This window comes from Emydura macquarii, unplaced genomic scaffold, assembly GCF_026122565.2.
Source record: "Emydura macquarii macquarii isolate MOO-44397 ecotype Brisbane River unplaced genomic scaffold, CSIRO-AGI_Emac_v2 contig_295, whole genome shotgun sequence".
NCBI classification, from domain to species: Eukaryota; Metazoa; Chordata; order Testudines; family Chelidae; genus Emydura; species Emydura macquarii.
In genome coordinates, this window is record NW_027130432.1 from 5,793,472 (window position 1) to 5,810,535 (window position 17,064).

Sequence of the window (17,064 nt, forward strand, 5' to 3'; positions counted from 1 at the left end):
TGCTCTCAGTTTGGAGCACAAAGAGAGCCATAGCGCATGTGCAGACTAAAGGACGCTGCATGTGAAAAATTCCAGAGTCAGCCGTGCGGTGAGCATGTGTATCCGTGTGTGGAATACAGAGAGATAACACATCTCAAAGAGCCTCCAGTTATAGGTAAGTAACCTCCATTCTTCTTCGAGTGATTGCTCATGTCCATTTCATTATAGGTGAGTGCACGCCACCCTGCATGGTTCCCGGAACTTTTTTCCCCTTAGCAGACCCCATAGGACTGGCTCTGATGCCCCTTGGAGTCCTTGGCGCATGCCGCGGTATATGAGGCACCTACGCTTCCTCTGTTCCTTCTTTCTGCCCATGAGGGTTGCTGGAACTAGCCTTGCTTTCTGCAAGTGCCATTCCTCTTGTTTGAACTCTTTGTTATTCAAAGTACTTTAGTTAGTTTTTAAGTAGTTGTTAAGTGTAGTTAGATAGGAAGTCCCTGAGGGACTTAAGGTGGCTGGGCCATGCCCCTCGTCACCTGGATTTAAGCCGTGTGCCTCCTGCGGGAAGGCTTTCCTGCTCAGCGACCCCCATGATCGGTGCCTTAAGGGCCTGGGGGAAGAGCACAGGAAGGATAAATGTAAGATCTGCAGGGCTTTTAAACCGCAGACCCAGAAGGACCAAGAGATCTGGTTAAAAGCCCTGCTCATGGAGGCAGCGCTCCGCCCGGCGTCTGAGCCGTCCCACTGCACGGCACCGAGCGTCACCTCAGTGCAGAGTGCACCGCCAGCACTGGGATTGACTCAGCACCAAGCAACATCCCCGGTCCGAAGAAGAAGAGGCGGCGTGCGGACACTCCCCTGCACCGTTGGTACGGGCAGGGTCGAGTGCAGAGATGCACCAGCCACGGCCCATCTAGTCTTCTCCGGTCCCTGCATCTCCGACTCCTGGAAGTCGGAGAGTACCCCTGCCAACGCCGTCAACATCGCAGGCATTTCAGGTGGCAAGAGCCTTGTTTGCCTTGCCCACACCGCCTGCGCTGCCGCCCCCCTCTCTCCCCCGCTGGTGTCCTGGGGGAAGCCTGTGTTGGGTCCCCCCGAAGGGTGGTGGAGATCCCCGGTATGAGAAGGAAGATCTCCCACTGGACGGCCACCGGGGATAGAGCAAGGATGTTCCCCCAGCAGTCGCTCCAGGTCGGCGGTGTCGAGCCGGCCTGCTTCAACTTGGGATGCAGAGTCTCCCTCTTGGCTCTGACATTGGTCCCCGGCACCGGAGGCAGCGCAGGCCAAGAGGCGTCACCATTCGAGGTCCGCCAGGCGACGCACAGACAGCTCCAGCTCTGCATCCAGGGCACCGAGTTCGCCCGCACCGAGGTGGTGCAGAACCCGGTCACCGTCAGAGGATTCGGCACCGAGGGGCTGCCCCGCGCCAAAGCGGCACAGAACCCAGTCGCCACACGAAGACCCCGACACAGAACCTAGTCGCCGAAGCCTGGCTCCGCACCGCAGAGTTCAGAGCGGCGCCGGTCTTGGTCACCGAAGGGTAAGCAGCACCATAAATCCTCGGAACCAAGACAGCGCGCCAGTACCTAGAGCTCCTCGGAGCGAGCCTATACTCGCCGGCACCGTTCAGGCGATGGAGGCAGTCCTCATTGTCCTCTATCTTAGAGACGTCAAGAGAACGGTCCCCGGCACCAGGCAGTACCTGGGACCAAGGCTGTGCATGGCACCACAGGTCTAGTGGCTCGGGGTCCCACGGGGGGACAGTCGTCGGGACAGCCGACGCCCCCACAAGGCGCCACAGCCGGTGACACAGTCAGTCCCAGCTTGGCCCCAGGGTCAATGGCTGCAGCAATGGCCTTATTGGGCCCCATAGGGCATCCAGATGGGACAGGGGCCACAATCCATCCTGTCAGCGGGGCTTCGGTCCCTGCCTCCGGTTCAGGAGAAGGCACATACACACCTCTCCTCAGACGAGAAGTTGGACCCCATGGAGGGACCTTCTACAGGTGCATCCCTTTGTCAGGTGAGGGAACACCCACAGGACGCGTCTCGGCAGTCCTCTTCCTTCTCAGCCGACAAGGCAGTTTCCTGGGACCATATGGCACCACTGGAGGATTTCAGGGTGCACCAGGGGCTCCTCAAGAGGGTGGCCTCTAACTTGGGGCTGGAGGTGAAGGAGTTAGAGGAGGCTGATGATACCCTCTTCAATGTGATGCCCTAGCGAGGGTGGCCTTACCAGTCCATGACAGGGTCCTCAGAATTGTAAAGGCCCTGTGGCAAACCCCTTCCTCGGTCGCCCCTACATCAGAGATGGCCTAGAAGAAGTATTATGTCCCGGCCGAAGGGTTTGAGTATTTGTTTACTCACCTGGCCCTGGGAACCCTGGTGGTAGATGCAGCCAACCAGAGGGACAGGCAGGGTCAGCCAGGTTCCACTCCCAGGGACAAAGACAGCAAGAAGCTGGATTTGTTTGGGAGAAAAATTTATTCAATGGCAGCTCTGCAGTTCAGGATTGCCAACCATCAGGCCCCCCTGGGTAGATACAATTTTAATTTGTGGGATTCCCTCAGGCAGTTTGCTGAGGCCCTGCCCCAGGACCAGGCTGCAGACCTTACCACCATCCTGAATGAAGGAATCACGGTGGCCAGGGCAGCGCTCCAGACAGCCAGTGATGCTGCTGACTCGGTGGGTAGGGCCATAGCCTCCGCCATTGCCATGAGAAGGTGCTCATGCTTGCAATTCTCAGACATGTCCCAGGAGTGCAGCAATCAATTCATGACCTCCCCTTCGATGTGTCGGCCCTATTCTCCAATCAGACCAACGCAAAGCTGCATGGTTTGAAGAACTCCAGAACCACGCTTCGCTCCCTGGGCCTGTACACGCCCCAGGCTTCCAGGTGGCAGGCATGGCCCCAGGTGCGGCAGCAGCCAAGGCCTCCCTCTAGGCCGTTTCAACCCTATAGAAATAGGGACAGCAATAGGGGGTTCAGAAGTAGGAACCCCCCCCAGCTCGCCCTCAGCCCCCCAACACGGGTCCCCCAAGGGGTCGTACAACAGTTAAATAGTTTATCCCTGACCTTTGGCCTACCCGCTGGTGGCAGACTCCCCGGGCAAAGGTGTTCAGTTCAAGGAACTGGTCCAGTCAGTCACCCTAAATTCTGACGCTTCTGCTGTAGGATGGAGAGCATCAGCACAAACCTAGGCAATCAAGGGCTCTGGTCGGAGGAGAAGAAGCTCCTGCACAGCAACGTGAAGGAGCTGAGGGCCATTCGCCTAGTGTATGAGGTGTCCCTCTGATTTCCGACAGCCAGAGTGGGGCAGGTGCTGACGGACAACACTGCAGCCATGATTTGCATAGACAGGCAGGGGGGAGAGCGTCCCATGGCCCTCTTCAAGGACTCCCAGGAGTGAGGAACGATGAGGCAGATAGCCACAGCAAGTTGTTCCTACCCCACCACGACTGGCCGTTGCACCCAGATATGGTGGCGATGTTCTTCCAGATGGGAGACCACTGTTCTCCCACCCCATGTCAGTCAGGTTCCTCACGGCAGGTCTGTGACCCGGGGCCTCTCTGGGGTCTCAACCGGGTCCTCTCGAGACACACGGTGGGGCCCCCCTTTGAACCCATGGCTTCAAGCCCCCTGCTTGTGCCTTCAGGAAAGGTAGCCTTCCCTGGTGGCCATTACCTCAGCTAGGAGGGTCTCCGAGCTTAGGGCCTTGACCTCGGAGCCCCCTTATACAGTATTCTATAAGGATAAGGTGCAGTCGAGGCTGCATCCAGCCTTCGTGCCCAAGGTGGTTTCCCAATTTCATTGTAACCGAAATAAATTTCTTCCTGTGTTTTTCCAAACCGCACGGTTTGTAGGAGGAGAGGAGATGGCATCTCCTTGCGTGTACATCATGCATCAAGTTCTGCGACCAGCAGGCGAGGATGTCCCTTCTGGGAACCATGACAGCACACAACCAGAGCTCAAGCGCCATCGCCCAGCAGGCGACAGAGGACGTGGGATTCAACAGAGCCGTGCTGACGGCAGCTCGCCGGTAATTCCTACCCCCTTCCAAGGTATTGCTTGTTAGTCACCTATAATGGAACGGACATGAGCAATCACTCGAAGAAGAAAATAAGGTTACTTACCAGTAACTGATGTTTTTCAAGATGTATTGCTCATATCCATTCCACAACCCACCCCCTGTCCCTGCTGCCGGAGTTGGCAGAAAGAAGGGACTGAGGGGGGGGGGGTAGGGCCAGCAGTGCCTCATATACCGCGGCATGTGCCCGGGACTGCAGGGGCACAGAGCCAGCCATACGGGGTCTGCTAAGGGGAAAAAAGTTCCGGGAACCGTTCTCGGTGGCATGCACTCACCTGTAATGGAATGGACATGAGCAACACATCTCGAAGAACATCAGTTACTGGTAAGTAACCTTGTTTTTTCTGCTGTCAACCACCACCTTTGCCAAAAAACTAGCAACTGAAAGTGACATCTTAGTGTTTCATAGTCATTACATCCCAATTAATACCATATATTGACCAACTGATATGTAAATGTATAATTGAAAACATATAACGGTGTATTGATATATTTAAAAAGAATACAGTGTAAAATCCTGAAAATGGACATTCAGACTGAGATTTTTAGAGTAGTGCAGGGGATTTGGCCGTGCACTGCTTTGAGACTGTCTCAGTTTTTAAAATCAGGAGACAACAGCTATACAAGGTAAGACTGCTTGTGTTGTTGGAAATATGAAAGAATTACTCCTGGGGAAATTCTGCACCAGTGTGTGCATGCAGAATTTATGTCCGGCATAGAATTCTTTGCTTCCCCACAGAAAATGATGGGAAAGCAAAGGGAAACCACAAGAGTGGTCACGTGTCCCTCCCTAGCAGTATGGGCACCGTGCAGAGCAGCTGGCAGAGAGGTAAATCACCATGGGAGGAGGGCATTGCTTCCCCCAAAGAGAGGCGAAGCATGGGGGGTGTACACGGGCTCACATGTCTCTTCCCGTCCCCCATTTCTCAAAGCGCAGAGCTGCCCAAAGGTGAGGGAGGGTTGCCATTCAGCTGGGTTAGCTGACTCTGCACCTGGACACCATCTCCTGGGTCCTAATGCCAGTCAACTTCCCCTTCTGTGTAATCTGGGAATGAAGGGAGGGGGATGGGATGGGATGGGAAAGAGAAGGGGATAGGGGAAGCGGGAGCCCAGCATATGGTGTGTCCTCAGCAGCAGCAGCCAGGGCCCCACTGTTAAGCAGGCCCATTGAACCTCCACTCCAATGAGCCCCACCCTTCCTGCACCTGGACCTTCTTGACAAGCCCCCCCGCACCCTGACCCCCACCCCACTGAGCCCCATCCCACTTCTCCAGCACCTGGCCACCCACACCAAGCCTAGCACACACACACACACACACACCACCCCGGCCAGGCACCATCCCCCCCCCCCCCCCGACTCCTCTTGTTGAGCCACAACCACCTTCATCTGGACCCTCCCTGCAGAGTCTCATTGCCCTTGCACCCAGAACCCCCAACAAGCCCCTGTGCAGCCAGTTCCCCCAACGAGCCACCTGCACCCAGATTGCCAGAACCTCTCTCACGCCATACCTGGATCCCCCACACGACTCCTCCACACTTGGATCCTGCTGAGCTGAGCCTGCCTGCCCATACCTGGTGCACCTGACACAGAGGGGCCCTGGGATGATCCTGGGGCGGGCCTGGCCTTTGTGCTGTGTCAGGGTCAGGTGCAGCCTCACCGCCAAGGCTCTATCCTGATGGAAGGGAGAGGCTGCAGGGTGGTCTCCCACCTCTATGCAGCCAGTGGCTTGTGCTCCTCACTGCCATGCTGGAGCTTCTACATTTATTGATTTACAAATAAAATTGGCAGAATTTTAAAATATTGTGCGCAGAATTTTTTTTGGGGGGGGGGGGGGGGTGCAGAATTCCCTGAGAAGTAAAGGATTTACCTCAAAACGAGAGGGTGGATTATAAGAATAAACAAACAATTCCACCTTCTGAGCACTTTTGTAAGTAGTTTTAACAGAAGATTAAGATTAATACTTCATTTCTTAAATCTCTCTGAAACAGAGAATGCAGCTTCATGATGGGAGACCCAAACAAAAAAGGCACCGTTGTCGAAACCCTAATAAACTGGATGTTAATAGTCTCACTGGTGAAGAACGTGTTCAGCTGATCAATAGAAGAAATGCTAGAAAGGTATTTATATTACTGTGTCCACTCTCACTCTCACTTTGCCCAAAGACAAAATTTATATGAAATGAAGTATTTACATCTTTTGCAAGGGAGTTCTTATGTACAGTCTGAAGTTTGTTTTATTAAGTTGTTTTGTAAATGGGACATGAAGGGTAATTATAGTGTTTAAAGTGGGAGTTAGTAAATGAAGAAACCTTAATAAATTGCTGCAAAATTGTTCTGGAGATTTTGTGCAAAATTACATGCATAGACTATGTATAGAGCATCGTTATATTTCTATTGGGTGAAATTCAGCCAATACAGGGGGCCTTCACATCTTATGCACTACTTCAACCCCATGTTTAGAAATTTGAAAATTTAGGGGTGAATTTCATCTGCTAAGAATAGTAGAGCCTTAAACTGAGGCTTCATAAGAACAAGTAAATTCTGAATGATCAAGTACTGTAAAAATGCAGATATAGAATTGGATTCATCATGTGGAAAAAGAGATTGATAAGTAGGAGCTGCTCTAGATTTGTTTATGCTCATTAGGGGGATATTCTTAAATTGATGTTTTAATACAGTAATTTTTCTTTCACAGAAGAGTGAAAGCTTTTTTTAAAGCTAAACTTAATTTGTTACCCCCTCTCTTGATATTGCTAGACCATCCCTGCCAGAGTTGACTTACGCTTAGCATTCATAGAAATAATTCTAAAGAGCAAATACAGTGGCATTGGAGTGGATTTGATTGCCCCCAATGGAAAAAGATCTTCAGATTACAAAATGTTAGCACTTTTGGCTATATTGTATATTTAGCATGTTTTTCAGGAACAAAGTATAAATATTTCCAGTGAATAATTTTATTAAAAATGTGTCAAGTGCTGTAGCCTTTGACTTGGTTTAGAAGTTTTGTTAAACAAAAAGACACTGACTAGTTTTCCTGGCCATCTCACCCTTCATGTCTGCGAACACACATCCCTCTAACGTTAACAGCTCATTAAAAGGACATTTCTTCTCCTGCCTCCTGGCAGGGTAGAGACAGTTTTAGAGCTATTGGGTGTGTGTTGGGGAAGTCTACAGACTGGACACTTGAGTGGGCTGGGCTGCCTGTGGTTTCTGAATGAGTCATAGATTGTCTACACTAGAGACCTTAGAGTGCAGCGCAGTGCTCTGTGCCTAGGGGAGAGAGCTCTCCTGTCGGTGTAACACTGTCCACACCTGGTCTTCTGTTGGTGAAACTTATGTCAGTCGAGGGGTGGGGTTTTTTTTCACGCCCCGACTGACAAAAGTTTTTTATCAACAAAAGTGCTAGTGTAGGCATAGCCACAATGTGAGTGCAGAAAGAACTCACCCGGTTTGCAAGCGTAGGAGTAGACCTGACTTGAATCCAGTGGGAACCAACTACAAATGTTGGGTCCAGATCAGATGGGAAAACAGATGGACCCTCTTGGGTTTGATCGGGTCAGTTGTTCTCCTCCTGCTCATGGGGTTGGCATGGCTGCGGCTGCACATCCCACTTCCACTCACCATCGCCACCTCTCTGCACTGTTATGCTTAAGGACACTGGGGAACAAGAAGAGGGAGAAGGGATCCAAGGAGTCCATGAAATCTTAGCAATAAAGAAAAGAGTTACTAAAAATTAGTTTAAATATATTTAAAATTGTATAGAAAACCTTTTTTTCTAGTATTTCTTATCCTTCTATTAGGAACATTTTCATAATAATAGGATAGTTTCATAAACTACTTAAAATGTGTTTAGTTTTGGCTTATGTGGAGTTTTTCCTAATTTTTTAGGACTTGCACTCTATTTGCAATAAGCCTCAGCAATGTGTGCCTTAAAGAAATAACTGATATATTTTTGTGTGGTTGAAGGCAAAAGGTTAAATGCAGCCGAAGCATGCAAGTGTTGTGGCTTATTACTGTAGAACACTCGGAAAGTACGCTTCATTAATAGGCTGGAACTTGATGTAGTTTAGTGGTGGTTCTGAAAATCTTGCAAATACCCATTATTACAAAAGTGTAGTGACTGAGAAGTCTGTGATGCTTGACATATGATGATTTGCATTTATAGAACACGTTTCATGCAGAAGGATCTCAAAGTTCTTTACAGAATCACTTCACGCACCATAGAAGTGCTACAACCGTTTAAAAACCCGTAGAAATATTGCTCAACAGATTTTAGGACAGAAAGTTAAGAATATCCTATCCCTTTGAAATAACGAGGAGAATTGTAGGTAGGCAGAATATAATTACCCAAGTTGAATTGGGCCAGAACATCAGGACTAACAACACTGCTCTTGCAAAAATTGTTGTGATATGAGAAGTCAAGACTATAGTTTTTAAATGTCACCTCACCTGAAAGTTGTAATCCTCAGCATCACAAGAACCCCAGTAATATTGGTTCCATATTGACTTGGAGGGAAGAATGACAACCAACCACTTCTTCAGAACCTTGGATGTCTTCTGTCAAAGCAATGACCCATCACAGTCCTCCTTAATAGGAGTTCTGAAATCACAGCCAGAGTGATAAGGCTTCTAGTCCTGTTTCTTCAACAACTGATTTTGTGTGTGTGTAAATCCTCTGCATGCATGATTCATTTCAAGTTGTAGGCTTGTGCATTTGGTCTGTTTGACATCTTGTGATTTTTATTCTCCAAAGACAGCATTCTGTGTTGTCTGATCAAGAATAGATTTCAACACTAGTGTTATTTGTATTAAATATCTGTCACAAATATAGTGCTTGTCATTATAATGTTACTGTTTTGGCATAGAGTTGTATCCAAGATACTACAGTTTGCACCAGTATTTAGAATAGAAAATAAGTATGCTGATAATGTAGCATCTCTTAGCAAGTGTTGACGTCTCAGTCATGTCCAGTATGTCACTTCCAGATGTGAGTAGCCTCTGATGGGTGATGGAGACAGAGGAGTCTTAGGGGAAGGTAAAACAAAGAGAGAACAAACAGAAGAGGGGGGAATATATTGGACAAGCATTGGTAGTGATTCCTTAGGTATAATTGTGTTGAGAATTGCACTTACAGCAAGTTCACAATAACTTTTCAGAGGACAATTTAATTTTCTATGTAATCTTTATTAGTAAAAGGTTTACTAACTTTTACAAAGGAAACGCTTGAAAAATGTCCCCTTGAAGTTTTGCCTTGTTTTAAATACACTTCTTTGGATGACTGTAGTTAACAGCCACTGACTCAAAAAATTCTAAACATCACACATATCTTCTGATAATATTTCAGACATAATCTACTTTCAAGGTTTTAAAATTAATTGAATAAATTATTTTGCACTGAGATTGGCCAATGGAATTGCTCAGATTTGTCAATTATTTCTGTGTTCATTCTGCCAACCTGCATTTCTGATTCACCAACATCTCCATGTTGTCCATGAGTCAGGTTGGCAGGCTTCTTCATAGGGTATTGGGAACTATTCTTGGGGAGAGATGAGGAGGCTTCAGGTAGGGATGTAGGCAGATGGATCAAGATGCAGGCAGATGGATCAAGGTTTGGAAAGGGCATGGAGGAATTCAGCTGGGCTTTGGGGGAAACAAAGCAGGTGATACTTCTGCATGAGGGAGTCAGTGGGAGTGAGTTTGGGGTGAGGGGCATGGCTGTGGTTTTTAGTTAAAACTGTGTATCCAAGGCAGCATTACTATAGTGAGCCCTTCAAGTGCAGCTTCATCAATTCACAGGCGCTCAGTTCCTCTGGTACTGCAGCCTTGGCTCTCCAGCAAACCAGACTGCAGTGCCAGGGAGATGGAGCTATGCTGCACGTAAATATTGATGTATCAATCAAGGGCTCCCAGTGGCTCTGTGCCTTTGTTTAGGAGAGTGAGGGAGAAGCACCAGGAAGACTTTCAAGCACCATTGCCTCAAAAGCAGTGATCTCCAAAGCCTCTTGTGTGGCCTGAGGACCCCCAGTCAAAACACTCTTCTGCATCTAAAATCCCCAAACTTCTTGCCATGGCATAGCCACTCGCTCTCCCATGTCTAAACTATAGGTCCTCTAATACCTCCAAGTCATTCATAAAGCTGCCTAAACCTATCCCCAGGAACTGGATGGAGTGCAGGATTTAGGGAGGCTTGGGTATGTGTGCTTAGGGTTGGAGGTCTGAAATGGGGGAATCTCAGTATCTCTGTACCAAAATTGGAAGGACTCCCCTAAGCTCCCCAATGCACTGAGGCAACAGCCCCAGGAGGAGCCTTTCAAGTGCCAGCGCCTTGTCACAAGAACACTGTTCTCCCATGGTGGTACCCAAAGAGATGAGCCAACAGCACTGAGGAACCTCTCAAAGGTTCATGCCTCAGTGCAGAGACACTTGAGCTCTCCCCACCTCAAAGTACGTTCATAGTGACACTCCCTGTTTGCTGCAATCAGGTTCACCAAACTGCCGGCCCCATTACCTTCCATGTTCCCAGTCACAACCCTCCCTGATCACCTGGCTCATTTCTGCTCTTCCCTTTTTGGTTCTCTCAGTTGTCCATGCAGCAGCACCATGGAGAGCCAAGGAGGGATGAACAGCTGCTTAGAGAAGGTCTGGTGGTTAACAGAGATGTGGAGGACATGGCGAGTATGAATTAAAAATGAGGCTTGAGCAGGGAAACACAAATAAGAGGAGCTCCTCTTCCTCCTTCTTTCATTCAGCTCTGTCCTCGATCAAGCCCTGCTTCTCCTCCCTATCCATGTCATGATGAGATGTAAAAAAAGGGAGCTGATGACAGGAATTTTTTATGATTTAACTACTTATTTTGTTGCTTTTTATGGTTTGCATTGGTGGGATATGCTGTTTAGCAACCTTAACTCAAAATTAAAGTTAGTTTTTTGTGTGTGCGGGGAACTGTAAGAAAATAAAGAATTTACCTTGCCAGAAAGAGCAACTCTTATTAGACAAGAAGGATGTCTTTTGAAAAGCAGATTCAGAAGTGATAGGGTACCCACCAAAAGGTAAGAAATTTTTAATAAACAAAACTGCAGTATGAACTTTCCTTTTAAAACCTTTACACCTATTTTCATTATTAGTGAAACACTATCCCATTCAGTACACTTCTGAAATGAACCCTGGTATTTATACTAAATCTTACATTATTCGTAAGATTGTCAGATATTGAAGTTGCTATATGTGACTTTGATGGCTTTTGACATCTGGAAAAAATTAAGAGTACCTATTCTGTTCAATTCTGCTGGAAACAAATGACAAACATGGTGTGCTGTTTTGCTTTCTAATGCTAAGACATAAGTGAAACCAGAGTATCAGATCAAGAAAATCCAAAGTAAACTGAGAAATGTTTCATCTCAAATCTTATCTTTTAATTTTTAGGTGGGAGGTGCTTTTGCTCCACCGCTGAAGGACTTGTGCAGATTCTTGAAAGAAAACCCTGAGTATGGAGTAGCTCCTGAATGGGGAGATGTTGTGAAACAGTCTGTGAGTATTTACAGGATTAAGAGAGAGAGAGATACTAGCATTAGTTTGAGGTATGAAAGTCAGGCAGTTATTGTTTAATGTACCTTTGGATGCTCTTAGGAAAATCTACCAGCCTGCCCATGATATCTTCTTATCTATGCTTTGCCACAATGATGAAGGTAATTACAAAATTAAAATTTTAATTGCCCATCAAAATAAAATTACTTGCCCTGGAAAAATGAGCAAGTAGAATTTTTGAAGATTGATTTAATGGTACTAGTTACCTAAATTCTGAACCAGCTGTTTATTAAAATACCTATCATCTTCTATTTCTTTAACAACACTTTACGTTTCTGCACTTAATCATAAGTAGTATAATATGGTATCTTCTTACTTAACTCATCTAATCCGTATGTTTATTGAAAGTTCTAAGCACTTGCTTGAGTGACAAAGTAATTTTTACTACCTTTTTTCTTGTTAGTACAGCAGGGCTAGTACAGTTGACAGTAAGCTAGATTCTATTCTGGTTCATGTACCAGCAGAATTTTTAAGTTCCAGTTGCAGGACTAGGTTCTGCCCTCTTTTATACCCAGACAACTTTGTGTAGGGCAATGAAGTAGCACAGGAGTAACTAGGAGCAGAATTAGATGACAATGATTAGAGATGTAAATGAGAATGGAACTTGCCCTGTATATATTTTTTTAATAGTGATCCACAAAGCAGAAAGAATAGAGCTTGATTTTCACATCTCTGGTTGAATGTGAGGGTTGACAATTTTTTAAAATTATGGGAGATTGTATACTGAGCAAACTTTATATTGAGTTATAATAAAAATTGAATCCTATGGTGCCATTTTTACAGTCAAGGCCACTTTAAAAATAACACCAGAGCACAATTAGAGTCCTATCTTTACCAATAGATAGGACTTACATAGATGATAGAACACCACTCTAGGCCCCAGGAGATTTTAAGTGTCCTGTATTTCAGTTTATTTGGACTTCAGTCTTTAATAGCTTGTGTGAAATGTAAGGAAAGGATGAAATTTGAAGGGACAAAATAGACACTAACAAACATTAAAATGTTCACAGATTATTGTTTCATGTGAAAACGTAGTTATTTTTTAATTAGATAGCTCTGCTATCTTTGTAATCACAGTAACTAGCCATTTAAAAAAATCCAATTATTGGAATGTGGAAATTTCACTAAAATCTGTTGAAAGATCCTAAATCCACACTAGATTTTAAATCTTAAATTCCGATTGCTGCTATAATTAGCTGTATTTAGGTCCAATCCTACAATAAACTCTGTGAGGATGATCCTTGGACCTGCAGAGAGACTCGTTCAAGTTAGTAGAGCGCCACGTGGGTACAGTGGAGACTATTTAGGGTACAGGGCTCATTGCAGGACTGGGGCTTTAATAAGGAACCTTTGGAAAGTGACAGCACACATTAGTCATAAACTTTCAGGGAGTTGTTGATTAATCAAACTGCTGTGCTAAATTCAGTTAAACAGAATGGTTTTTGGAACTATTCTTGAGTATTTAATTTTTAACCAACATATTTTTACCTTATCTTCATGCAGTAGAATTAGTTTCTATATTAATATAAGAAAATTTGTCTGTTTCAGGGATTTCTTCCTGAAGGTATGTTTGACCGTATTCTCACTGGGCCTGTTGTACGAGAAGAAGTTAGCAGGAGGGGGAGGCGGCCGAAAAGTGAGATTGCCAAGGCAACAGCTGCAGCAGCAGCAGCTGCAACAGCAGCAAATGTTTCGGTCAACCCTTTGCTAGCCAATGGATTACTTCCAGGAATGGATCTATCTACTCTTCAGGCCTTACAACAAAATCTGCAAAACTTGCAATCTCTGCAAGTAACAGCAGGATTAATGGGAATGCCTGCTGGACTAACTACTGGAGGAGAAGCTAAGAATATGTCTGCCATGTTCCCCATGCTACTATCAGGAATGGCTGGATTACCAAACTTGCTGAGTATGGGAGGACTCCTAACAAAGTCTACAGAATCTGTTTCAGAGGAGAAAAAGGGAAACGACTCAAAAGAGCCAGATGTAAAGAAAGAAAGGACAGAAAACCAACATGTAGATAATGGCGATGAAGACTCTGTGTCAAGTTCTCCTTCTACGTCCTCTGCTGCTGCCAACCCCTTAGCTCTTAACCCGTTACTTTTGTCCAATATACTTTATCCAGGGATGCTTCTCACTCCAGGCCTTAATCTTCATATCCCAGCTTTGTCCCAATCCAATATTTTTGATGTACAGAACAGTGAAAACAATGACACAGGCTCAATCAAGCCTACAGAGGAAAAGGAGGAAAACTCTAGGGTTAGAGATCAGGAAGACAAAGGGGGAACAGAGCCAAGTTCTCATAATGAAAACAGCACAGATGAGGGTTCAGAGAAAGCAGATGCTTCGTCTGGATCTGACAGTACATCATCTTCATCTGAGGATTCAGATTCTAGTGATGAAGACTGACCCCAGACTCTGTACTTAAATTATGAACTGATTTTGAATTTATTCTTTAATTATTTCATTGTAAATAACCCAGTGTTGAGCGCATCAATGATTTATTGACTGAACTTTCAGTATTTGTTTAGAAGTGCAAACTGCTTTCAGAGATGTTTTGCATGTAATATTTCTTGAAGTTCATAAGTTTCTGAACTTGTATGTACTATCAATACACAATGGTGTAAAATTACAACAAATGGCATAATTTTGTTGGGAGGTTATTTTATGAAAATAATGCTCAGTCAGAGCTGTATATTTAATATATTTGCAGTGAACACAGAATATTTTAGGCATATTATCGATTTAATTTGAATATAGTTTTACAGCCTCCTTGACACTTATAATTTACAGATCAAAACTCAGCAATAATTTGGGCAGCTAATGAATGTCATGAAAGCTGTAGAATCTACATCACCATCCATTGCTTTAATTACATGAAAATGCTCTAGTGTTGTGATGCACTGCTGATGTTTCCAATTCAGGTACAAGTGTGTTTAAAGGAGGAAAAAAGTTTCCCAATCAGCCAGTTAAACTGGCTATCTGTTACCTCAGCTGAGTTAGTTTAGGAAGTTTACATTGGTTTCTATACTTGTTTTCAGGTTTTGTTTTGTTTTAAACACACCCTCTATGATATCATGTTAACATGGCAAGAGATGGGACTGTTTTTGCTCATTAGAAGCATTCTCTTTGATAGCAGTAAAGGGAAGTTGACACACACATAGTCCTATCTCATCCTACTTTGGCACCACAAAGACATATTTAGTTTAAACCTTGCTACGTTTTGGGCTCCTTCCGCAGGAATACAATGTCCTAATTTGAGGAGTAGTATCCCCAAAACTCAGAAGAGGCAAGCTGTCAAAGTGCCACTGAAAAGACCTTTGAACACTGCATACTTCATGTAAAATATGTGTTTGCTTTGTTTGTGTAGATTTTTATTTGTGTTTTATGTAATAAAACCTCTTGGGATTACCAGATAAGAATGATGAAGAATATTAATAGTTTAAACTTATTTTGAGTTTAGACTTCTCTACAGGTTTAAATCTGACTAAATACAAAATGTTACCCACAATCATTCTTGAGGTTTTAGTCTATATATTATGCTGAGTTGCCCAATTTAAAAAAAAAAAAGAAAGAAAAGAAAGCACTTTGAATAGTAGAGACAGAGAAGTTATTCCTGGAAACAACAATAACAGGGCATAAGACATCTGTTCAAATTCAAATCCTTAGAACCCTTTACTGTATAAAATCAGTCTAATGTTTGATGTGTGATATGATTCCTCTTTCTGCTGAAGCTGCTATTACTCTGACATGGTACAGGCCCAGATTCACATGTATATGTTTGAACTGAGATTTCGATTGACCTTAGTTATCTCATTTGTGGTCCAAAAATAGGCAAGTGCTCAGAGAGAATAGATACAGGTACTAATAAAAATCATTGAAAAAAGCTTTTCAAAGGGATAAATTAAAAAAAAAACTGTATATTTTGATATAGTTCTGTTGCTCGCTTGTACAGTAAACAAAACTTTGTTGTTTTTTACCAAGAACTTTTCCAATACATTATAAGTTTCTATGTGCAAAATAATTAACCCCATGATTAGAAGCAGTATTACATGTAATTACACAATTATACATGCCCATTTGGATTGTGCTGGTTACTGTATTTTCCCACAATAGTATTCTGATTTTTGGCCTTTCATGCAGTGTCTTAGCAATAGTAAAAATGAAAACCTGCCAAGAGAAGGGTGTAGCAATTCTTCATCATGAAAGGATGTATTGCATATTTAATATTTTTGTCCTTTGTAATATAGCACTTTTGTTTAAGTAGGATGCATCTATGAAATAGCCAAAGTTTTTCAAACAGTTATTAACTTCGTTTGCTGATGGAGTATTTCAACAACACCCTGACCCCACAAGAGAAATCCTAAATCTTGTGGCTAAAACCTAATTTATATCAAATTTATTAAATAAACTATTTTCCTAATTACGATAAAGTGAGTTTGCTTACATTCTAGTGATTCTCTTTCTATATAATAAGGCAATTACAGTTTCAAATAATTAAGGCTGATGCAGACTTGAACATATTGTATTGGATTTATTTTTAATCATTATCAATTGGAAGAGGAAAAATGTGTCCCACTATCAGCTCAACAATATGCAAATATGGTTGTATAAAGTCAAGGGTTGTAAGGAAACTTCAGTAGAATTAAACTAGTACTGAAGTTACAGTTAAAAGAATATCCAAGGTGATAAAGTGTGTGTTGGTAGTTACTAAAAGAACTTTAGCTGTTACTGCCTTGTATTTCTATCCCTTGTTTCAGGCTTCATGATACAAGTCTTAGTCCAGTTTTTCTTTTGGACATTTGCAATATTTGCCAGTTGTGTTCTGTGTAGTCTGAATTTGCTTTCTGTAGTTGAACAAGCGTCTTAAAAAGTCATTTGTAATTTATTGAATTACTTTCTATGATGTTCTATAGAGGAAATGGAAGTTTAATTATTTTTTATTAAACATATTCTTTGACTACCCATGATGTCAGCCTCGATATATGAATACAGATTAAATTTATACCTGTGTGTAGAGTAGGTAAGGCCATTAGTAAAATTCCAAGGAGTTTAAGTACATATTCAGATGTATTTTAAAATCTAAAACTTGAAGTTATTCAAAGTTATGAATTCAAGGTCATATAACTGTTTTAATATGGCTACATACAGACTCTGAATTAGTTAATGCTAACTTTACTAGTGTTCTTTCCTTGTTTCCATCCATTTCAGACTATTTCCTGTAGCTGTACCCACAATATGGGTATTGTGCTGATTCTACCACATATGATATTGTAACTAGAAAACTTGCTGAACCAAGAAGAGTTTAATTTTTCTTTAAAAATCAGGTTATTTTACACAAACTAAGGTAATTTTAAAATATGAAGGATATATCACAAGGGAAGGCACTAGATAACCTTATAAATCTTAATCT

At 43.8% G+C, this 17,064-nt stretch overlaps 1 protein-coding gene across 8 annotated transcripts in view; it reads left to right on the top strand.

Moving 5' to 3' along the window:
- The window catches only part of CHD9 (chromodomain helicase DNA binding protein 9), a 185,573-nt gene extending 168,957 nt beyond the window's left edge, over positions 1-16,616 (top strand). For all 8 annotated transcript variants that reach the window (XM_067550971.1, XM_067551008.1, XM_067551017.1 and 5 more), the window contains 3 exons: positions 6,057-6,185; positions 11,490-11,594; positions 13,200-16,616. In XM_067550971.1, coding sequence (XP_067407072.1) covers positions 6,057-6,185; positions 11,490-11,594; positions 13,200-14,060 — 1,095 coding nt within the window. In that variant the 3' untranslated portion in view covers positions 14,061-16,616. The remainder of the gene's footprint in view (positions 1-6,056; positions 6,186-11,489; positions 11,595-13,199) is intronic.
- Positions 16,617-17,064: the final 448 nt, after the last annotated feature.